The sequence below is a fragment of the Chinchilla lanigera genome, unplaced genomic scaffold, assembly GCF_000276665.1.
Source record: "Chinchilla lanigera isolate Chin_1 unplaced genomic scaffold, ChiLan1.0 scaffold00056, whole genome shotgun sequence".
Taxonomy (NCBI): domain Eukaryota; kingdom Metazoa; phylum Chordata; class Mammalia; order Rodentia; family Chinchillidae; genus Chinchilla; species Chinchilla lanigera.
The window spans coordinates 7411218-7436351 of record NW_004955457.1 but is presented as its reverse complement, the minus strand read 5'-3'; the positions used below and the strand labels follow the sequence as shown (position 1 = coordinate 7436351).

The 25134-nt window shown below is 38.6% G+C and overlaps 2 protein-coding genes across 8 annotated transcripts in view; one reads left to right on the top strand and one right to left on the bottom strand.

Annotated features, from left to right (window-relative positions):
* Creb1 (cAMP responsive element binding protein 1) overlaps nt 1–11949 on the top strand; it is a 66228-nt gene extending 54279 nt beyond the window's left edge. For 4 of the 7 annotated variants that reach the window (XM_013520691.1, XM_013520693.1, XM_013520690.1 and 1 more), the window contains 2 exons: nt 3268–3381; nt 4472–11949. In XM_013520691.1, coding sequence (XP_013376145.1) covers nt 3268–3381; nt 4472–4616 — 259 coding nt within the window. In that variant the 3' untranslated portion in view covers nt 4617–11949. The remainder of the gene's footprint in view (nt 1–3267; nt 3382–4471) is intronic. The other 3 variants (XM_005396981.2, XM_005396982.2, XR_001236401.1) reach the window with 2 other exon arrangements.
* A 2570-nt stretch (nt 11950–14519) lies between these two features.
* Mettl21a (methyltransferase like 21A) lies at nt 14520–25134 on the bottom strand (the record flags this gene model as incomplete). Its single annotated transcript, XM_005396980.2, is given in 3 exon segments — nt 14520–16177; nt 23184–23295; nt 24813–25134. Coding segments are annotated over 3 exon segments (657 nt in total). The 3' UTR covers nt 14520–15779.

Here is a 25134-nt window from a genome sequence, read left to right as displayed (position 1 = left end):
GACTTAGGACTCTTTACAGTCTTTTCTGTGAACACCTGATGAGGTTTGTGGAAAAAAAGTTTTTAAGATCCTACCAGTTACTCTCGCAATTACTATATTCTTCAGAGGCTGACCACTAACTACCAGCTTTTAATCTAGCCTTCAAATGCTAATTTTAGATGAAATGGTTAAAAAAAAAAAAAAGGACCATTGTCCAGTTGCCTATATGCCAGGCAAGGCTATGTTTTTGTCTCTTCCTGATGCATTGTCTCCTTAGATTTTCTGGATCATTTTCCTGTGGTCTTAGGTCTCTGATAGGTTTGGAAAAATTCATTAATTTGACATTACTTCTCTTTTCCATGAGACTTGGGGGTAACATTCTTCCAAATTCTCTACATCCCGGCACAAAAGGCAGAACCAATACACATACTTTGAATGTGATATTAATTCATGTAAATGAAAACTAGAAAGATGTACAGACTTAAAGGCAAAGAGAAAAAAGATTATATGGAAGGGTTAAAGATGCTGAAAAAAGAAATAAGCAAAACAAAATGAGAATATCATAGAGGCAAAAAAATTCAGTAATTTAGGAGGATGTTGAAACACATTATATAAAAGAACTTTCTAAAAGATGTAAGTCAGTTTCAGAATTTATAGGCCATCTGTTGCCTGAATGCTGGAATCAAGAGTTCTTTTTTTGTAGTGGAAGAAACATTAGAGGTCACTTTAATCATCACAGTAAGGCCCTAGACCAGTAATGGTGAACCTTTTAGAGCTTTCAATGACAACAAATAGCCTGCAGAGGCACACGTGCCCTAGGTTCACCACACTGCCATAGACCAATCCCTGAGTGAGTCTTCATTCTCTTTTGCTCACAGAAAGTTTTGAGAAGCTTTCAGAGTCAATCTCTAAACCAGAGATTCTTCAAAATTTTTTATTTGAGGCTCATCTAAATTTTGTATTCTACTCTAAAATATAATACTTAATATTAAAATACCTGCTATGTCATCAGTTAAAATTGGTATTTAAAATGACACACCATATTTAATGCATCTGCTTTAATATAAAGCAAACATATATCTAGGTTTGGGACATGTTACATGGCAGGGGGACTGCTTTTCTTTCTTAAACAAGTAAGAAGGCAGTCCTTTAATCAGGGCTGATGGAATCTGCTAGAAGCTATACAACTTAGTGTCAAAGTTAGGATCTGAACCCAGATTTTCTAATCCCTAGTTTTTAGAACTCTTACTACTATATCATATAAAATTTGTACCCAAATTTATTTACGTTAAACCATAGCTAATTTAAGCATCATTTTGTAAGACAGTATTAATTGAAATATATTCTGTGCACCGTCATCACAAAGTATTATGTAACAGATTAAGTTTGCGACATGCCTTACAGAATTCCACTGTAGGGCCTCAGTTCACATTAGTACACTGAAAGAATCCCAAGAAGGCTTCCATTAAAGAAATTCACTTTTTTTAGCCTGGTGTTTCATATTTGAGGAACATTCACATTAATCTTTCATAATACTGCAGCATAATTATGATAGAACAAAGTTAGGAGGTACTGACCTATGGGGATATTAGTTCAACTTTGGAAATAAGCTTATGTACGGCATTTATATGGGCAGTTCTATTTATGGAACTGTATGTTCTCAGGTAATAGAAGAAATGAGATTCATCAACCTTGGCTGAAATTATTCTTAAAAATGTATGCACATCCTACATGTTCTCTGTATTGTTAGACTTTACCAAATATGTAACACCCAAGTTGACCTCTGAGTAATTCCTATTTTCCTGTTGGCTCCAAAGCACCCTTGATGTGCCTTCTTCACTGTAGAGCAGAATGTTAGAGCCATTTTAAATTCATTTCTAAAGAAATCTTCAGTGGTAAAGTGATGCAGTGGATCACATGTTGTCCATATCTATCGTGGATAATGCAACTTTACATGTAGTTTTATAAATCAGCTTGCATTAGAAACAAATGTTCTTCTTTTCTGAATTGATAGGCCATATGAGGGTGAAAACAGTAAGGGAAGGCTACCATTAACAGAATTATACTACCATCCGAGTTATTAAAGAGATAATGCGTAACTTTTTTTTTTTTGATACTGGGAATCATACTGCAGACTTTGCACTTTCCAGGCAGGCACTTGTGCTGTATCCCGGGCCCAATACATAACATTTGTAACAGGCACTTTTTCGTCTGCTTTACATGTATTAACTCATTCCTCATAAACCTTTTTAGGTAAATAACATACTCATCTCTTTCTTAGTGTCAGGAAAGACAGAACCATTTAAACCCAGGAAGCTGGCACTGAAAATGCTATAAACTGTTGTGCATGCCCCTGGTGTAAATTATTAATTGTAAATAACTTTCTCATATTTTAAAAACTTATAATTTTTTGTGTTCTCTTATTCATTCAACAGTAAGTACCTACTTTATATTGGTACCTGTGCTAGGTAGGACCTAAGGTCTAAAACATTCGATGTCGCTTTTGACTATGTAGAGCTATAAAAAAGTTTACTAGTGTATATCTGGTAGCTTGCTAAATAGTTGTTTGTTTTTTGTCTTTTTGAGCTAGGGTCTCACTATGCAGTTCAGGCTGGTCTTGAACTCACTTTGTAGCCCAGGCTGGCCTCAAACTCACAACAATCCTCCTGCCTCAGCCTCCCAAGTGCTGGGATTACAGATGTGTGCTCCCACGTCTGGCTACTAGTTTTTTAAATTATTTTTCATCTGTGTCCAACTTTTTGTAGTAATTTTTAATTTTTAGTCGTGGTTAAAAAACATAATAGCACAACACAGAATTTAACATCTGATTTTTAAGTGCAGTTCAGTATTATTAAGTACATTCACATCATGGTGCAACAAATCTCCAAGAACGGCATCTTTCAGAAGTCAGGGCCGTGGATATAGGTCAGCAGCACAAGGGCCTGCCTGATAAGCAGAAGGTCCTGAGTTCGATTCCCGGTACCAAGAAAAGAAAAAAAAAAAAAAACCTCCCTCAGAACTCAGATCCATTAAACAACTATCCCATTTTCCCCTCCCGAAGTCCCTGAAAGTCACCATTTTAGGTCTTGTGTCTATTAATTTGCTTTCTTTAAATATCTCGTGCAAGTGGAATTACACTGCTTGGTCTTTTTGTGGTTGATTTATTTCACTTGGCATAATGTCTGAGGGTTCATACCTCTTACAGCATGTCAGGATTTCCTTTTTAAGTTTGAATAATACTCCATTTATGTATGCCTCACATTTTCTTTATTCATCCATTGATCGTAGACACTGGAAATGCTGCCACCTCTTGGCTGCTTTGAACACGGGGGCACAAATCTTTGAAATATTGCTTTTAATGCTTTGGATATGGAATGAGAAGCAGGCTTGCTGGATCATATGGTAAATTTTATTTGTAATTTTTCCAGGGAAACTTCATTGTTTTCCATAATGGCAGTATCATTTTACATATCCCAGTATCATTTTACATATCCCAAAACAATTCCAAAGCATTCCAGGTTCTTCACATCATCACCTGATATATTTTGGTGATGATGGTGGTAGTGGCTGGAGGTTTTTAAAATAGCCACCTTACTGGGTTTATTTGCATTTCCCTAATGATTAGGTGAGATGAGTGTTTTTTATACGCTCACTGGCTATTTGTATATCTTCATTAGTATCCAAATCCTATCTTCATTTTTTATTCTGATATTTTGTTGTTATAGGATGTATAACTTTAAATGCATGTATACATACTGTATGTATTCTGGGTATTATGGATATGTATGATTTGTAGATATTTTCTGTCATTCCACTGGCTACCTTTCATTGTTTATGATGCCCCAATATGTGCAGTTTTTAAGTTTAATATAGTGCTATTTGTTTTGGTTGGTTATATTTTCATGTCATATCCAAGAAATCACTGTGGCATGTAATTTAAGGAAGCTTCTCTGGAAGTTTGATGGTGTTAGGTCCTATAGAGAGGTCTTTGATCCACTTTGAGTTAATATTTGTATGTCATATAAGGTTTTGGAACAGTTTCACTCTTTTTCCATGTGTATATCCAGGTTTCCAAGCATCATTTATTGAAGAGTCTTCTGTTAGATTTTTTTTTTTTTTCTTAAAGGTAGGAAAAAGGTTCTGCAGAGTGAGTGTGAAAAAGTACATGAGCTACCATGCAAAAGAAAATAGTGGCCATTTCTGTTAGAATTTTCAAATTGCTCTGAAATGAAGATTTGTAAGAGTTTTCTATTTTGAAAAGATATTTTTCAACTTTTAAGTGATCATTTAATTTTATGGAGTTAATGATTTTTAATCAACCTTATGTGGTATGTTAAAATTTTATATAATTTCAGTCATTCTATATATCTTTCCAAATGCCTAACATATTGTTTATTCCTTCAGGCTATTCTTTAAATGACCAAAGTACTCAAATCCAAATAAACAATATAGAAATCATTTGCGTAAATTTTTGTCCTTTTTTTGTTTGCAGGGAAGCAGCTCGAGAGTGTCGTAGAAAGAAGAAAGAATACGTGAAATGTTTAGAAAACAGAGTGGCAGTGCTTGAAAACCAAAACAAGACACTGATTGAGGAGCTAAAAGCACTTAAGGACCTTTACTGCCACAAATCAGATTAATTTGGGATTTCAATTTTCACCTGTTACGGTGGAATCAAAATGGACCGGATTGGCCACAACCAGAAAGACAAAATAAACATTTTATTTTCTAAACATTTCTTTTTTTTCTATGCGCAAAACTGCCTGAAAGCAACTACAGAATTTCATTCATTTGTGCTTTTGCATTAAACTGTGAATGTTCCAAAACCTGCCTCCACTTCTCCCCTCGAGAAATTTTCAGCGCCAGGAATCATGAAGAGACTTCTGCTTTTCAACGCCCACCTTCCTCAAGAAGTAATAATTTGTTTACTTGTAAATTGATGGGGGAAATGAGGAAAATGAAATTTTTTTTTTAATGATTTCAAGGTTTGTGCTGAGCTCCTTGATTGCCTTAGGGACAGAATTACCCTAGCCTCTTGCGCTGAAGTAATTTGTGGGCCGCATGCATAAAGTAAGTAAGGTGCAATGGAGAAGTATTGATTGCCAAACTGACTTGTTTTCACATTTTCATGGTGAATTATGTAAAACTATTAAAAGACAAAAACCCGCTAAAATAATTTTTGAGTATGAGGAATGAATTTGGAGTACTCTATGTATAATGTTCTTTTCTTCAGTACTTGAAAACTTGTCCTTGATCCTTAAAAGTATCCTGTATTAGCAACAGGGCAGTTGTTGCTTCTAACTTGGCTCTATGTATTCAATATTTTTGAATACATTAAAAGAAGTAACCAACTGAATGAAAGAGCATGGCATTTGACTTTTAAATTAAATCTAAGTACATAAAAGTACAAAGCTTATTTTAGTTAGCACTAAATCTTAGTAAAAAGATGCTGACTAGTAAACCAATCCCTTGAGTTATATAATGTTTTTAAATAAACATTTTTGTCCTCAACGTTAAAGATACTTATATTGTCACTCATTTACTTAAGGTATTTGTAATTTACTGTTGCCCTTTGCATCTACATTGTACCACCAACAGGAAAGTCTTCAAGATGTTACATAAAGCAAAATGATATATTTATGTTAGAGGAAAATACTGATTTTTAAATTTTTCCCATATTAACACTTTATCAGAGAATCTCTAGTGAATTTTCTAATTAAAAGAAGCTATAAGGATATGGCCCTAAAAAGTAGTGATAATTGTACATAAGAAGAGTAATTTTTTGCAGACATATTTGAGTGTCTGTGGTACTACAATATTTGGATTATCATTCTTGTAAAACTTTTCTTGTTTTCATCTAAAATGGGTAGTAGGCTTGAGCTTCCCAGTATACTATGTAGCCTTTGCCATTTATAAAGTACCTATTTTAATTCTTGATAGTCTGCATTTGTGTATATCATACATTGTTCCCAACAATACTTTATTTATGTTACTCATTCACTAAGCCTGATAAAAATTATCACTTATAAGAAAAATAGGACTAAAGTAGAGTTTGAAAATTGGAAACTGACATAATGTTAGATTATAATTCCTCACTTGAGAAGGAAATTCCTTTTTAAGAAGTCAAGAAACAAAATATGTATTTAGTGATGGGTTACTTAAGAAAGTTAAGTTTGCTTAACATGACTACAAAGGATACAAGTTTTAGTTATTGAGTCCATTTTAAAAGTTAAGATTTTTAATTAATACTTGTAAATGTTGTATTTTTGTTTGTAACAAACCATTGTCTTTTTTCAAGGATGAACAGAGTTTGTGAAGGAGCATCATTCTAAGAATTGAGTGATGTAGTCCTTATATTTGGACAGTTCACCAGATTCTCAAGAAGGCTTTCAAACGACTGTAAAGTTTGATGTTTGTCCTGCTGAGCTAATGGGGAAACTGATAGCATAAAAGTTATTTTGTGTACCAGCATAGTATGTCATTTTCTAAATTTGCTTTAACAGAAACCAAGCAAAAATCACAAATCTGTTCATAAACTTCAGTTACTTCAAATTGAGTCAAGTAAAATTGAACATTTTGAATGTCACAAAACACAAAAAATTGCCTGGTGTATAGCAAGTTATAATCTCTATAAAGTCTGTTTTTCCAAAAGTTGAGGCTTTCTGCTGAATTAGGAAGTTGGTGACCCTCTTGGTCCCTGATAAATCATGGCAATCATGTAGGTGGGTTTACAAGTTGCAAAGAACTGGTCCTTTATACCTTCAGGACGATTGCACTGTTTTGAAGTCAGTTACATAATAGTAGGTGAGAAATGTATTGTGTTGCTAAATGTGTTTTAGACCCTTGGGAAGACTTGAAGATTTCCGTTTATACAGATAGAAATCAGGCATCTTTTATGCAATTTTTTTAATACAAGAATTACAAAACAGGTGTTTGTTTTTAAGCTTGTAATTTTGAGAATCTTTAAGAAAATGACATAATTTTTAAAAATCTAGTAGCCAAGAACATATATGGCCACATTATCAGTAATTTTTTCTCTTCATATTGGCCAAAAGGGAATGAAGATGTCATCATAGGAATATGTATATATGCTACTGATTTGCCTAGAAAATAGCAAGTTTGGTATTGCTCACTTTGCAAATATAGGGCCATGTGGCACTTTTATCTATAGGACAGATTAACTCTAATAAAAATGAAGTGGGGAGGGGTTTATTTTTGATATATTACTATTATGAGTTTTCAAGCTTTGATAGCGTTAAACTGAAAAGTGGTTTAGAAAGGGCTAGAATCCATTGTGTTCATGTTATTAAAAAATTGATATGATATAATTTTAAGTTCTTTCTTTTTCAAACCCAAGTACCATATTGACAACCATAATATTGTCATAGGTGCTCTATTCATTTAGATATTTGGGAGGGGGTTGGGGAAAAGGCATTTGTATAATATATGTGTACATATATATATACATACAGTATATAATCTAAAGCTCTGAGAGCTCTTAAGTCAGGAATGCTGAGTATTATAGTATATTGAAGTCAGATGAAATTTTACATTTTTGTGTCTTCTATTGCATCCCTTCTGGTAGTTTCTATGACTGCATTACTCCAGCACTCATTATTTTTATCTTCAGATTTTCTTTCTTCCAAGTATTTTATTTTTTAATAGTTTTCTTTGGCTTGATACTTTTAAATGTTTCTAGTCACTTGACTCCCCCTTTCCCCAAGAAAAAGAATTTGTTTTTTTTATTTGTCTCTGGCAGCTATAACAGTGGTAGGAATGTTTTGGAAATAACTTAAAAAGGAACCACTGAGTTTTCAAAAAATCATCCTGGGGGAGCCATTTTTGCATTTCATTTAAGCAGGGATTTTTGTCAGAAAATGTGTTTTGACAGTAGGTCAGCAGCAGTGCAAATATCTGAAAGCACAATACCAGTCAGGCAGGCTGTCCAATCAGAAGTCATCTGGCTGAAGTTTATCTCTGTCTCTCAGGACTAATCCCTACTATCTTGGTGACCATATGAGGTGACATGTGGAATCATACAAAGGCTTAGAAAGAAACAAATTTGTGTAAACCAGGATGCTCTTACTTACTTGAAGTGATTTCATCTAGATTTCTTTTCATGTTTAGTAAGTAACTAGAGTCAGCTGTTAAATTGGTTTATGGAAGGCTGCTTCACTGTGCAGGAAGGATTAAATACAGCATATGATAGAAACAGGGGTTACATACCTTCTCAGCTATTGCTAAGAGGCTTTATTTTATTATCTGTATAACCCTGAAAGCTGCTGGTATAGTATTTTCCACTGATGTACTACAAAAATTCTATATTTATTTGGTTTATATTTACATTGATTCTTTGTATATGCTTGGTGCAACTTGCGCTTTTTCAAAAGGACCCAGTTTGGGTATTAGTGACTTTACTGATTCATTATCATTACTTTTTGGTCCTTCTCCTCTCTTCACGTCATGTGATGTTTTTAATGGAAGCTTTTCATTGATCTTATTTTAGCACCTAAAAGCTAGCCTTAAAAATGCTACAAAAGTAAAATAGGTAGAAATTAGATTTGACTAGCCCAGTAATTAAAAGTTGTGCTCAAACCTTACCTTAAACTTTTTCATTATGGTTAAGAGTGAAGAACAATTCAATTCAAATTATTTAAATTGTATTTCTTTCCAATTTTAAATGAGACTACCCTTACCACAGCATTAATACATTATTCATATGCCTAAATCCATTAAGTTTTCCAGAATAGAAAAGGTTTTTTATATACAACTATTGTCATCATCAGAGATTACATGCAATAAATATTTTTACTAAATTACTTTCATTTTAAACCTGTCTATTGTCATCAAAGAAATGGTGCCTAAATTTGACTTTGGATGAAGATGAGAAGTGTTTTAGTAAACCTATAGATGAATTATGGGATAAATTTGTTCACAGAGTTGTACAAAGCACAACTAGAACTTTTGGGTGGCTGACATATGTCTTGAATAGTGAGTGTTGACTTTCTTAAATTGACTACATTGTCACTCTATGTACTAGAAACTGGTTTCCTTCACTTTCTCGAATCAGTGGCCAGGAGAGGCATTAATCCTTGAGAGGTTGAACATATCATGAAGCTGAGTCAGTGTGGAAGAATTTCAAACAAACAGGGTGCTGCAGTTCCATCTGTCATCTGCTTATGATAATGTTCTTACTGAGTGAATGTAGCTTAAGCCTTTGTATGTGTCCTCAGGGGGCAGACAGACTTTAAGAGGGACCAGATAACATTTGAATGGAAGAATTATATTTCAGGTGTTTTAGCTTGAAATTTATTTTTTAAAAAAAGAAAAATTTTAAAAAAATAATAAAATAGAACAAAGCCTGTAAAGTAAGAGGATATTATAAACGGGCAGAGTTGTTTAGCACAGAGAAAATATTGACCTGTCTGCATTTTGGTACTGTGGATGCAGGTCCCAGCTGGGCAGAACATGACACATTTTAAATTATTTTCACCAGCAAGTAAAAGAAAAATGAACAACCTATAGGAAATGTCTTTGAAAAGGGTCAAACAGTAGAAAATTTAAATTTAACCTACTTTAATACTTGCCTATAGAAGAATGACATTTCTAAGCTTCTGTCCGAAGAATATCTCAGATGTGAGAGTAAATCTGAGGTAGTTTAAAAACTGGTAGGGAAGGAAGAAAATCCCTGCAGATAATGATCTTATGTTAGTTGGCCACATAAAATGATCTATCATTGTGTTTGGAAGGTTTTATTTTCTTAAGTTTTTAAAATTGAATTGGTAAATGCTTTATTAGACCTACTTTTAATCCAGGTGCCACTCCAGTATATATGTACTAAAATTATTTATATTAAAAGCAAATAATCTGTCAACATTTTTCTGTGAGTATAGATTTATAGGGGTGGCGAAGAGTGCTAGTTAGCAGTTTCCTGTGTAAAGTTGTCCTTGACGATTTTTTGTACTTGTCAGCGATAATCTCTGCCTTCCCCACCCCCTCAGCAAAAATAATTATTTTTAACCCAGATGTATCATTTGAAACTTTTTAGATTGAAAAAAATAACCAGGGAAGTTCCTAGAAAGGTGTTTGGCTTTTTGACTTTTCCTTGAGGATTAGGGCAAAGAATACCTCCCCCAATGCTATCAGCACAAAACAGGGTATCAATTTTTAACTCTGATGTTTCTATTAGAGTTGAATACTAAATAACTATAATGAGGGAAATACATTTCTAATAATCCCTACATTCTAGAAACATCCCTGTTTTAATTTTTTACTTAAATCTTTGTTTTATGTGTAAAAAAAATGTACTGAGTTACAATGCATTTATTAACACTATGTACATATTAGCTGCTTTGTGTTCAGAATGGTAGCAATTGCTTTGTATATTAAAGTGATCCTTGTGAATTTGTGAAATATTGTCATAAAGTGCTTTTTCTTACTGTAATCTTTGTGGTATCAACTGTCATAATACCCTTTTTACACAGACATTTATGTGCAGTCACATAAACATGCTTTTAAAAATTCTGTAAGTCTCTTTTTTGGGGGGGGATTGTATCTCTTGTTTCATACTTCTATTGTTGTCACAGTTTCTTGGACTTAGGTTTATTAGTTTTGTTAAATGAACATAATTGTGTTAGACTATATGCCAAGTTTGTGTTGCGTAGCATTGGAAAACTAATTCAGGCAACAACTTACTTTCAGTTACTTCATTTATTGCAGTTCTGGCTTTTAGCACAAAGCTGCTTTTCTCAGTAACTGAACAGTGCCTACTGAAAGATCTAGAGATGCTATTGTCCCACTGATGTAACTAATGGAGACATTAATGACTTTCTATTTCCAGTATCATAAAATGCATATTTGCACTGAAAGAACAGGTAACTTTCTAGGTATCCATAGAATTATACAATTCCATGATGATGTAAAATGGAGATGTGGTTTTAATCATTGTTTAAGGTATACAAGTAAGATTCCTACAATAGTCTCAAAAATGTTCTGGAGCTTCTAAAAGCAGTTATATTTATTCCTAAGTATTGTATGTCCTTTTTTTCTCTAATTCTTAAGATGTGTTCATTAGGCCTAGTACACTTGTCACTGTACTGAAAAAATTACATGAATTTCTTTTTCCGCTTCTTCAAAGTGACCACTTAATTTATTGATGAACTGAAAACATTTTTGAGAGTGAAAGGGCGATATTAATTTCCTAGGGACCTCACATGTGAGCCATGATTCACTGAACAGGCTGGAACCTGTTATCATCCTACTTGTAAGCCAAGTTCAGGTGCCTGGGCCGCTGGAAAAGTCAGAGTGCCTATCTTCTCTTTCTATCTTTGCTGTCACGTAAAAAATATTCATCAAGGATACACTTCTGGGCAGTGAAGTCACAAGAAAATTCCCTTTTCTGTATACCTTTTCTTAGAACCTCGATAATATCCAAGAATACAGTTCTACACCGTGATAGCCCTTTATGCTCCATTGAACTGTATTTGTCATTTCCACCCAGACTGCAAAACAGGTCCCAAACAGGACTTCTAATATTCCTGTTGATCCGTTTCTTTAGCTGGGTTTTTCCATTTTTAAGTGGTGCTGCTGCTGTCAGGCCCGGAAAAGCACTGCGTTAGTGGTCTTTCCTCACTGTGCCTTTTAATTTCTCCACATCTTACACATGCCGACCGAAAGAGAAGGGTAATTTTCAGGAGTATGGATGCTAATTTTTGCCTGTTTTTAATTGAGGTGCAGTTCATATAACAACTATTTTAAAGCAAACAATTCATTGGTATTTAATGGATTTACAGTGTTGTACAACTACCACTTCTATCCAGTTCCCATTTTTATCACTCCAAAATGAAACTATGTACCCTTTAAACAGTTACTCCCCATTTCTACCTGCCCCTCCCAACCACCAGTTTGCTTTTTGTTTCTATAAATTTACCAATTCTGAGTATTTCAAATAAATGGAGTCATGTAATATGTGTATGACTTTTGTGCCTGGCTTCTTTCATTTAACATGTCTTTTGAGGTTCATCCACGTTGTTACATGTACAGTGCTTCGTTCCTTCTTACAGTCAAATAACATCCATTGTATACCTATGTTTACCCATTTGTTAATGAATGTTTAGGTTGTTTCCACCATTTGGCTATTGTGAATAGTAGTATTTGGAACATCCATATATAAATATCTAACTCTGTTTTCAATTCTTTGAGGTATATACCTGGGAGTGGGATTGGTGTGCTAAACAATTCTGTATTTGTAACTTTGTGACGGATGCCAGACTCCCTCGACAGATGCCTTATTTATTCCATTGATGTACAAAGCTTCCTATTTTGCTATATATTCCCCAACATTTGTTCTACAATTTTTAAATTATGGCTACCCTCACAGGTGTCGTGTAAACTCAACTGCAGTTTTTTTTATTTACATTTCCCTAATAACTTACGGTATTGCGCATGTTTTTCTCTTAGTCATTTGCATATCTTTGGAGAAATGTCTGTTCAAGTGTTGTGTTCATTTTGTAACTGGGTTTTCTTGTTGAATTACAAGAATTCCTTATATATAATGTATAGATAGATCCTTGTATTTTATCCCATTCTGCAAGCTTTTACTTTCTCGATAATTGTCTTCACTGTTTTTTAAAATCACACTGGTAACACCGGGCATGGTGGTGCACTCCTGTAATCCCAGCACTTGGGAGACTGAGGCAGGAGGATCACGGTTAGAGACCAGCCTGAACTGCATAGGGAGACCCTGTCTCAAAGCTCAGCGGCATGAGGGCTTGCCTGGCAAGCCTGAGGTCATGAGTTCGATTCCCAGTACAACTAAACATTTTAACATTAGGCACAGTAAAAAGCAGTTTCTTGTACATGTTTTTAGTGACAACCTCAATTGTACACACGTGTACATTCACTCTTACACTGTTTACACAAATGGTGGATTATAAACTGTTCCCATTAGATTGTTTTAAACTTTTGAAAGTTGTATATATATATATACTAGATATACACAAGAATTAGAAAAATTCCTTCTTACAGTAGCAGAACCAGCCTTATGCAAGGTTTACTAGGTAGGCTTCCCTTTTGCTTCTGTTAGTACTATTTTCCCTTCTAATCTTCAAATATTCTCAGGGATTAATTTTTAAATATTCCATCTTTTCTGTTGCTAGATCTTTTTAACCCATAGTTGTAGACACAAGAGTATGTCATGCTTTTAGAGTAAGACTTCGAGCTAACAATAAAGTCTCAAGTTTTAAAGTGAAACAGCTGAGGACTCCCCAGACTATGCTGCTCATGTGAGTGCTAAGAGAACATGGACTCCAGCTCCCAAGAGCAGCACTCTGCAAGACTTGACTTAACTCATTTAACATAAAACAAAAACAACAAACTGCTACTTTGCTCTAACACTAAAAATCACATCTATTTCATTGGCTCTTAAGTCAGGCCCCATGTCTAGCTCCACTTACAATACTGAATGTTGTAATTTTTAAGAACTTTATAATAAAGTTTCATTTTGTTAATTTACAAACTGGTAGCAAATGCTTCCCATAAACTAGAAGTATGCAGTTGGGAGCTAATAGGGATGTAGCTCAGTGGTACAGCACTTCCCTAGTATTCACAAGGCCCTGAGTTCAATTCCCAGCACCAGCATTAAAAAAAAAAAAAAAAAAAAGAAAAGCAAGTAGTATGATTGTTGGAGGTAGATCGTACATAAACTAATGTGATTGTTACTGAAGATCCCTAAGAATCAATTCCTCCTTACTAAAGTATCCTGATCTTCCAGAGTGTAAGTTGTATTTGCTGAGATGAACATTCCATTTTAGGGCTGTATTTTGCCCTAAAAAAAGTCTTGTATTCAATGAAAGAATTCTGATGGGTCAGAATTCTGATCCTTTAGTGTAAAATGTTCTGTTAGAAACTACCTGAAGGGGCTGGGGATTTAGCTCAGCCGCAAAAGCGCCTGCCTGGCAAGCGCAAGGTCGTGAGTTCGGTTCCCGGTACCAGAGAAAAAAAAAAACCAAAAAAAAAAAAAAAAGAAACTACCTGAAGATGGTACTGGCTTCAAAGAGTTCTATGAAGAACTAAAGCAAGCTACCTTAGGAGGAAACTGCCTGAAGAACAAGAGCATTCCTTCTAGTGGAGTTCAAATAGTCTGGTATCATACATGTATTTTAATATAGTGCCTGAACAATATTTGATACTAATTAGAGGAGTTACTGGTATGCACTGGATTACTTAGCTGCATAAATGTTAAAGAAATGGAACAATGAAAGTCAAGGCTTAGTAAAATTGGCTTCATCTAGATTTCTGTACTTGAGAATAAAATGGCTTGATCTGGACTTCTGTATTTAAGGATGAAACAAGCATACTGAAGCCAGGTATAGAGGCACACTCCTGGAATCCCAGCCCTTTGGAGACAGAGCTAGGAGGATCACTAAGAGCTTCTGGCCAGCCTGAACTACATAGTGAGACCCTGTCTCAAACCTCACCCAAAATAATAAATGTATGTAGAAAATAAATTAGGTATTCCCACACACAAAATACTCATTAAAAGGTTAAAAAGGATAAGGTCTTATTTTTAATAGTTTCTAAACCTCTCTTTATTACAAATACCATATGAGATTAGAATATGCTTGTGGTCTAAATTTGTTTAAACTCCATTTAAACTTGTACACCGTAAAAAGAAAAGTTCACTCTTAGTGACTTCATTCATAAAGTCTATGAAAGAATCAAAACAGTATAGCAATCATTTAAGCCAAAGTCAGTACTCTCTAAATGGAACGTACCTTTTTCATTATTTGCTGTCATACACTAGATGTGAGGAAAGCAGCAATGCTTTAAAGAGGCAGAAACCTTCCTGGGCCTCTGGCAGCCTGCAGCCTACCAGGAATACCCACACTGAATAAGCAAGTGTAGGTGCCACACACAGGAAGGTGAGTGGGCTGGGGTTGCGGGGAGGTTTTTTGAGAAGGGATGAAAAGAGGCAGGGAAAGCCAGGACAGTGGTAACCTATGGCACACATGCCACAGAGGGCACACATAGCCCTCAGTCACCCCAGCAGCCGAGCATCAGATATTCAGGTTTAATTGCAGTGTTGACACTTTGTGATAAATACGTAGGTTCTAGATTACAGTTTGGACACTCAGTCTCTAAAAGGCTCACCATCTCTGGCCTAGGAAATAGATGTACAAAAATGTCAGAAATGGCAAAGCTTCCAGTCCAAGACTTTTGATGCTTTCAAAAAGTAACTCAAATTTTTTTACTTATTCCTTTGTTTATATACTTCCTCCCAAAATTAAGCCAAAAAAACAGGACATGAACCTCAACTCCCATCCTAATCTCAACAATTACAAAATCTTTTAATACCTGAATGGGTCAAGACTTCAAGAGCACTAAAAGCTCAGAGTATGTGTTAACCTCCTTATTCAGAAAATTAGAAAACTGGGAGAACAATTATGTATTTCACAGTGTTCTTAAAATAAGCTACATGACTTCACTTCACCAAAACAAGCTGAGTAGTTTAGAGACATCTTTACACCAGCCTGTCCTCATATCAGTGGAAATTTTATCAAGGTAGAGAAACACAGGATATAACAACCCCAAATCTCGCAGTTTAATGCTAACTGAATTTCAGAGCAGTAAAATATGTCTAAGAATCACAATGCAACAAAGCCCTGCTCTGTTTTAAAACTGCATGTGTGTTTTATCCCTTGAGACCCTTTCTTTAGACAGACTAAGCCACCTCATGAAATATGGTTAGATTCCCAGTCTAAGATCTTAACTGACCTTTTTAGGGCCAATATCCTTATACCCAACTATAAGTCCTCCCTCTGGCTTCTCTTCTGTGCTTTGTAAATATGGACATCTTTTTCGGGATCATAGTGAACCTTACTCACAGTAAATTGCCTCTCCATCATCACTAAGAAGTTGTTATCCCGTTCATAGCGAATTCGGCAAGCTAAAAGTATCACAGAGTGGTGACTACAGAGATAGTCCAGCGTTTGAAGAAGATCTGTGAATGTTTCTTCTAAATATATGATATCAGCTCCAAGTATCAGGTCAAATTCTCCAGGTGAAAAACTCTCCAAATTTTGTCCCCAAGTCAGCTCCTTAACAACAGTGTTGGTTTGGACATGGGGAGGTAAGTTGGCTTGAAGGTTTGATTTAAGAAATTCTAATGCTACTTTTCGATCCGTGACAGTCACATGAGCACCTACAGTGTGGGACAAAGAGAAAGTAATGAACAAATCAGTATAACTGTTGGTAGAGAGGGGGTCAGATTAAACAAAAGAGTGATCTAAATATTTTATCTAATACACAATATATCTATGTCCTTCACAAACAATTGGAATGTAATTCCTCTACATTGCTTTCTGGTAACAGTCAGCTTCTGATTTGTCTCCCTAACACACCTGCTATTTTCTGAATTTGGGCTTGTAAACTACAGTGTCACCAAGTGACACAGCGAATGATTCTCAATTCTGCAAGCAGAACTGCCCCACCATTCACACATATCTAATGCTATACTTCATTCATTAGACCACGACCAAGTCAGCACGCCTCAGGGTAAAATGGGAATCCAAGAATGAAAAATCTGAAAGCAGAGTACTTTTACAAAGATAACAAAAACAAGGAAATGTGGTTTTGTAGGGTTAAAGTTTTTTAAAGCAGCAAAAGAGAGAAACTGGCTACTGAGGAATCCCAGTCCAACTCTCCTTATTCTGCTTTGAAGCAGCTAACCCTGTGTGTTTATGTAATGCATACATATTCACTGAAAACTGTACACTTAAGAACTATTGTAAGCTAGACTCGGTAGCGTATGCCTATAATCCTAGCTATTTGGGAGGCTGAGGCAGGGAGGACTGCAACTTTGAGACAACTCTGAGCAACCTAGCAAAATCCTACCTCAAAAAAAGGGTTGTGGATATAGATCAATGGTAAAGCACTTAACTAGCATGCATGAGGTCCTGAGCTCAATCCCCAGTACTGCCAAAATAAAAAAAGAATACATAATATCTCAGAAATGCAAGTTAAAATGCTAGTTTCTCTTCTTACTGTTTCTAGGTTCAATGCAGAAAATTAATGAGGTAGGCTTTTATTGATCTGTTTATTGTGGGGTTTTTTGTTGGTTTTTGTTTTTTTTGGTGGTACTGGGAATTGATCTTGTGGGTTACTGACAGTGAACTAAAAGCTTTACTATTGTTTTAACCCATATGAATGTGAGAAGGGAACTATTTCCCCTAAGGTGACGCAATCACATTAGGTCAGCCCTGATATACCTCATCTACAAAAGTGTGATCATGTTCATTTTGGTCTCAGGAATTCTGACATTTAGAATTATGTTTCATTCTTTCACAAAAGTATTTTTCATTTGCATCCTTTTTTAATCAGTCTCCCAGTCTCAGACCAGCTGTGGCCAGCACTGTTCTGCACAGCTTACACCTGGTGTTTCCTGACATGTAACACGATGGCGGTACGTAATTCAATTTGACATTTATAGTCCTAGAGTGTGATGCAGATGAAAATGTTCAAGATGTTAGATTTACAAGCCTGCACTTCATGAGCCCCTTTGAGCATTCACCACTAGACGGTGTACCTCTTCCTGGTTTGATGTCGGTCTCCCTCCCTCCTTCTTTCTTTCTTCCTCCTTCCCACCTCTCCTTTCTCTCTCCCTTACCCTACTCAGCCCCTTTCCCCTTTTTCTAGGATGAGGTCTCGCTATATTGCCCAAAACAGCCTCGAATTCCTGGACTCAAGTGATCCTCTGACCTCAGCCTCCGGAGTAGTTGGGACTAAAGATGTCTGCTGCCATTCCTGGCCAACTCTGGATTCCTTACTGGTTCACGGAGCACTCTTCTGGCAATACAGGAGTGATCTATTCTTTTCAGCATCAATCCAGTATTAATTTTAACAGCTTCTCTAGTGCCTGTCTCAGGGATTTTAGAGGCTACTTCTAACCTGCCAAGTATTTCAGAAGTTTGAATAGATCTTAGTGTCTGTTGACCATTCCTCTATAATAAATATCTCACCGACTACCACCAACTGGGGGACAAATACTCCTACCCTCACACCACTCACATTCAAGTGAGGAAACAGGAAATATGTTTCCTTTTAAAAAGTAGAATACTCAGTTTGTCAGTTGGTGATACAACTACGGAAAAAGGTAAAGCAAAAATGAGAAGCGTGAAATTTGAGGAAGAAAGGTACGAAGGTGCAGTTTAGGTATACAGGGAAGGCATCGTTGAGATAGTGCTGGGCAGGGTATGAGAGAGGGAGGGAGGGCACAGCGAGAGGTGAACCAGGGATGAGCACTCCAGGCAGGCAGGAGGAGGCCAGTGCGGCTGGGAAAGGGTGAATGAGGAACACAGTCACAGGAGAGGAGGCCGGAGAAGTCACAGGGAGCATGACTCATCATCGACAGCCTCATCAGTCATGTTTCAGAGAGGTTCTGGTTTTTACTGGGTGAGACAAGAAGCCACTGGAAAATGCTGAGCATAAGTTTGAACAGTCTGACTTGGATTTTTAACAGTATCTCTGGTGGGGGGCAAGGCCAGAAGTAAGGAAATGAGTGGAGCCTCCACAGTGGTCCAGGTGAAGGGTGCTGGTGGCCTCACCTTGTGGCAACTGAACACCCTCCAGGGCCAGTTCCCAAATGCAACCTGCCCTCCACTATCTATTCTGCCTTTCACGGAAATCTCTCCCCTATCTGTGTGTTTGAGCTTTATCATTTCAAAGTCCATTCTTGCCCGTTACAGCTTTGCCCTTGGTTTTGTTTTGCTTGTTTGGGGTGGGAGGTATAGAGGATGTCTTATGCCTGTCTTTTAAATTGTCAGTTTCCTTTCCATCATTTTCCCCCCTGGCAGTTGGATGAAGGCACAGGTTGTTTGTCCTGTGGTTTCCCACAATCATCATTTGTGTAGTTTTACATGTGCCTTTGTCCACTGTATCTCCTGTAAACTTGTCTGCGTTAGATTTTTTGAGTGGGACTACTTCAGAGGTAGTGGTGTGTTTTGCAAGAAGTCCATAATGTCTGGCAGGCTCTATTTTTGAGACACCTGCAGCCATTAAGCCTCAATACTCAGATCCTTACTTCTTTAGTTCTTTTTATACTTGTGGAGAAGTAGTTACTCATTTTGTAACTGAGTAAGAAAGAATAGCTTTTGCTTCTCCATCCTCTTTCACAAGCCAGATTTCAAAATAAAGACTGAATTTCTCAGCATCCTCCAAAGATAACTCCCTGGGTTAACTTTGTTGCTGTGAACACATGAACGAAACATACTTCATGTATTTTAACCCACGGACACTATTATTACTGACATTCAAATTATCCCATCTTTTGCCAGTGACCTCTGACACAATCCTAGGCATCTTTGACAGCTTCCCTGCTATCTCTATGAAGATATTCCAGGGTCCTCTTACTTATTTCCTGCCACAGACTGAGAGCCAACCACTTTAGAAGTTCATATCTCTTACTTTGTTAAGATGGGAGAAGTAAAAGCAAGTTTATATGCTGATGGAAATGATCAAGTAGAAAGGGAGGAAAGTGGCAATGCAGGAGCAACATCCTTGAATAGGTGAGAGCAGACAGGATCTAAGGCACAAGTTGGGTACTCACTCACATAGGACAAGACATTCAACTAAACGAGCAAAGCCAGGCCTGCAATCCAGACCCAGGTGCCGGGAGGCAGTGGAGGGAGGCTATGGAGTTCCCTTCAGGTTGCTCAAGGCTTTGCACTGAAATGAGGAATGTCAGCAGCGGAGAGTGAAAAATGAGAACAAGTGGAAGTTTGAAAGCTAAAAGAACATGAAAATCGGCAGAGTAAGAGAGCAGCTAGAGTGTGACTGGCCAGAAGCATCCAGATCTTCTTGAGAGCTGGCAGAGTGGTGCCCACCTAGAATCCCAGAACTCTGAAAGGCTGAGGCAAGAGGACTGCAGGTTCTAGCTCAGTCTGGGCTACTTACTGACTCAGTGAGACCCTGCCTCAAAATAAATAATGAAGACTGGGAATGCAGCTCAGGGAAATGTCCCTGCCCAGCACTTCCACCACCACCACCACCACCAGAAAAGAAGCTGCTGGATCATGAATGTCAAAGTGACAGCCAGCAGCAGAGCTCTCTCCAGCCACACCCACTGCCTGTGAAAACTGCATTTCACCTGGGTTGTTTTGAGCCAAGTAAGTAAGATGATGCACTGGCATGCACAGTGTTGACAATATATGAAAATGGCAATAAACTGACCACCCAGAAGATTTATGCTGCATAAGGAAGAAAGTGAGAATACTGAGTTCATAACAGAAGAATGGAACCTGACGCAGTAAGAAACACAGCATGCTGTCCTCCAGTAGAAATAGGACAAGAATGTGTAACAGTGTGCCTCCACCGTTATACGCAACACTTTAATGTATTCAAATATTCAAGCATATCTTACGTGCTGGAGACACGAAGATGAGCAAGACAGTCCTTACCCAGGGCTCCCGTGGTCACAGGACAGATCATGTAAACATAACTGATGTGGTAAAGGAAGCAAAATAATAGGAACGCAGGTATGCACAGGAAGTCACGCAGTTATAAAGGAGAAATTTCTCAAGAGGAGCAGAAGTCACAGGAAGGGAAACCTGAGCTTACACTTAAGTATGGCATAACCGAGGGAAAGGGGAGAAGAGGATCACTCAGGGCAAAAGGCAGAGACCAGAGCTCAGTGTGTGCCCCAGGACCTTTTTAAAGAGAGAGGCTGAAGAGTCAAGAAAGATGAAATTAAAAAATCTTACTAAGAAGCCTGGCAATAGGAAAGCACAGAATGTTTAAAAACAGGTCACCTCATGAATTTTGCTTCTAGATGGGACACAGTGACAGCTGCTGAGAAAAGTAGATTTGAGATGACAAAGCAGAGGCAGAAAGTTTAGGTGGGAGGATGCAGCGGTCACCCAGCAGATAGAGGATGAGAGCCCAAGCCAGGGTGGGAGGGGAAACGGACTGTTGGAGAACACGGGGGTTCAAAGACTGCAGGGCTCAATGAGCTGGGGGTGCCAAGGAGTTGGCCGGTGACTCCTGGGACAGTGAGGCCAACTCAGAACAACGGAGGAAGAACCAGCTTGGAAGGGACAGGAGTTTTCACAAGTATTGTTTGAGACACTGGGAAACAGCCAGGCAGAAATATCTGGCTTTCAGTTAAATGTACAAGTCAAAAGTTCAGTAGAGATTTGCAGAGAATTAGAGAAAAGTCAGTCAGTTCCTTCCTGAGCACTATATTTTAAGACAATGGTCCTTAGGCCTAGTCGGTCATCAGATCACACAGGAAGCTTTTAAAATCCAAATTCCCTGACCCTAATCCAATTTAAAGAATCACGTCTTCAAGAGTGGCTATTTTAATTCTACAAATAGTTCCCAAACTGTGTGAAGGCTGGAGAGATTTTTCAAACTAAGAACCAAAGTATGAGAGTCAGACTGGATTCACACTCTAACCACAACCCATTAGCTTTGTGACCTTGCTCAGGTTATGTCCTCTGTCTTAACCCTGCTCTCACCACCTGAAAAGAATTCTAAGGCCAGGTCTATTTACATGCAGGGTGGCTATGAGAATGGATGCAGCACACTCTGCCAGAACACAGAACTGCTCAATAATTAGCAGCTGTAATTCTCTTCTAACGGGAAAGTCTCCTCGCCCTATATTAACATTCTGCACAGCACTAACCACTTGTTTTGCAGGGGGAGGCTTTTAAAATGTAATTTGTCTGTATTCTCCCCCTCCCACTATACTTAGAAGATAACATTTCTGAGGCACCTATCTGCCTGCTGTTCACTGCTCTAACCACAGTGATGTACCAGGCACAAGTAAGTAGGTGCTCCCTGAAATCAAGAATACGTGACTAAGATTACAGGAGGCAAAACACTTTTAAAAGGAAAACAATCACTTTCTTATGTTTCAAAATCTCTATGTGTTTTAGTTCTATTTCTAAAGACATTTTTTTCTTACCCTCAGGCTTCAATATCAAAACTGCTCCAGTCTAACATTTCACAGCAATTAAGTTGGAGATCATACAGTAGAACAGAGAAATGTTTATAATGTGTTAAACATTCTTATATGTATGTGTATATATATATATATATACACATGCATACATATAAATAACCATAATTAGTTTTATAATTTAAAAATACAGATGGCGAAAGAATGGAAATGCACCAAATGCTAATGGCAATTATGTTGCAGAGTAATGCATAATTTTTATGAGTTACACCAGTTTAATAACAGAAACATTTTCTTTTTTTTCATTAATTTTCAAAAAACCATCAATCCAGTTTGTTCATCTCTTATTTGCTATTCTAGGGCCAAGGACACAGAGCATGATATACGGTCCCATTCCTCAGGCCCCACCCTAACAGGACAGACAGATGTGTGAAGTGACCACCCATGTGCAAGAAGAAAGAGGGCAGCAGTGAATTCCTTGGGGCGGCAGGACAGGGCTTGGAGTACTAAGAATAGAGCTGGGTAGCAAGGAGCACATCTCCTGATCACCAGAACATCTGCCCTGTGCAGCTGCTCCATCTCACAGAACTGAGTCTTTCCTGTGAACAACTAATGCATGGCCCTGTGATACTATTTGAAATACCGTATCCCAACTTTCCCAACTCCACAGACACAAATTTCTAGATCAGAAATATTCCAAATAGCAGTTGTTATTCACAGAGCACTGAATCTTCACACTTCAGTAAATACTGTTATTATCCCCTTTTTGCGAGTGGGGAAATCACCTTTGGATGACCCAAGATCACACGGAAAGTAAGAGTTAAAAGAAATGTGAAACCCCAGTAGAACTAAACCTGTGCATTTTAGCACACTGACATGCTTCTATACCGGCCTATAAAGCTTTGCATCAACTCTGCTTCTCAGGAGAAAACAGAAAAAACCTCATTCCCCTTCCAGGAACTCTCTTCATATGAGTAGGAAGGGAAGTTGGTATAGATTTAAGCATCTTAATCTGAATAAAACTATATACATGGATTAATCTCCTGGAAATTGAAGTCACTTTAAGGTCATATCATTGGTGTCACAGAATAAAAGGGGGCAAATTGATCTGCCATGAAAAGCAGAAATGACAGGGTAACAGTGAGAGAGAAGAAATTTGCAGCCCATAAGCACGGCAGAAAGAAATTAAACTAACAATGGGTTTTGTGCCAGGAAAACAATGCACGTCTCAGGGAGTTCTGCTCACACTCACCCAGCAAGGCAGCCACGATGCCCACCAGCCCCGTGCCGGCCCCCAGCTCCACGGCAGAGCAGCCCCTGAGCTCCACAGCGCCCATCTCCAGGTACGTGGACAGAACGACGGCCTGAGTCAAAACATGGCGTGATTAGGATGCAGCCAGCAGCGCACCAGGAGCTACTGAGTTTCGGTGGCTACACCACTACAGAAGACCAAGCACACCCACCTGGCTCTGTCACGCCATCCCGTGTACCAACATGCACGGGAGCTAGGCACTGCAGCGGGGTGAGCTCCGAGGGCCAGCGCAAGCACGGCGGACCTGAAGGCCCTCACAGTGGCAGCGGGAGGCAGGCCCAGGCATGCTCATGCTAACATCTACAGGACTACTAGGGAAGAACTGGCACAAACGACCCCTGTGATTGCATTTAAGGCTATGTCTGGTTCCCAAACCAAGCTCAGATCGACACAGCCACAACTGCCCCCAAGGAAAAAGCACAGCAAGGCCCAGGGGTTTCCCTGAGCTGCCTCACCATCCTTGAGCACTGAATGTGAGTGAGCATGCTCAAAACACGATGCGTGCATTAGCATTTACCTACGATCCTGTAACAGGAATCATATAATGTTGACATCATTTATTATGTTGTTTTTCACACTGTAATTGCCATTTCCTCTACTTGGTGAGCGTTTAGGAAGCATCCCGTTCCTTATTATCGTTTTTTGTTTTATTATTATTACTTACTAGAATATTTCCACGTAGTTACTTTGGAATAGTTTCCATGTAGTTCCTAAAACTAGTATTACTAAGTTTAATATATTAGTATTTTAGGCCGGGTATGATAGCACACACCCGTAATCTAAGCACTCAGGAGGCTGAGGCAGGAGGATTGCTTTTGAGTTTGAGGTCGGCCTGGCCTACACATTTAGTGCAAGTCCAGGCTGAACTACCTAACAAGACTTGGTCTCAAAAAGAAAGCATATATTAATTTTTTTATTCCTAAATGCCATCCCTAATATAATGTTAAGACTGTAAAATGTATTTCTTCCAATCACTGATTTAACATGAAGTGAGCCCTCCTCCCCCAGAGTCCAAGGTGGTGGGAGGGGCCCGGACACCAGTCACCCTCCTCAGACAGACAGCAGGGCTAGAAGAGGTAGAAAAGCCATTCTAATTCTACAACCCTCCTGCTACTATGGAAAACTCAAACACAAAACCATGGCACACGTTCTGGGGTTTTGTCACTTACATACTCTTGGTGCCGTATTTTCACAAGTCTAACTTCCCGAGTCCCCAGAGGTCGGGTCGGGGGTCCGCCTGCTTTCCTGTCAGTCCCCTCTTACCCTCGGGATAGTAACTGAGCCAGTGACCCTCCAAAGCCAGTGTGCCTGGGGGAAGAAAAGGGGTGCCTGGGCAGGGGAAGGGGCGCGGGACTGCGGGGGTGGGGACAATGTTTAAAACTTGTGACAGTCGCGTTACTCTGAGTATACTTTTTTCTAAACCCACCGAATTTGTGCCTTTTAAATAGGTGAAGTGCATGGTACGTGAAGCACGCTTCGTAGAGCTGGGGTTTTTCTTTTTTACAGTAAAAGCCAGTCTGGGTCACAACGAAGTGCGGCCGTCTTCGCAGGGCCCCGGGGCTGACTTACCGCGTCCCAAACCACCGCTGCGACCCCCAGCTGCCTCCAGTCCTGACGGACCCGGACGGTGTGGCCGGCGAAGCGGAAGGTGGCGAAGGGCTCGTGGAACTTCGGGAGCGCCGGCCGCGCGGCCTCGTCGTAGGGCACCAGGGCCATGCCGAGCCGGCCTCTGCGGGGCCGCCCGGGGCCGCCTGGCCGGAAACCCCGCGCTCCGGGGACGCCAGCGGCCGGCTGTCCCCCAAGTCCCCGGGAAGGAAAGAAACAGAGTGAGCCACGCCGAAGCCTGCCGCAGGGCTCCTCCCCCCGCAGCGCGCGGCCGCGACCGGGCGGG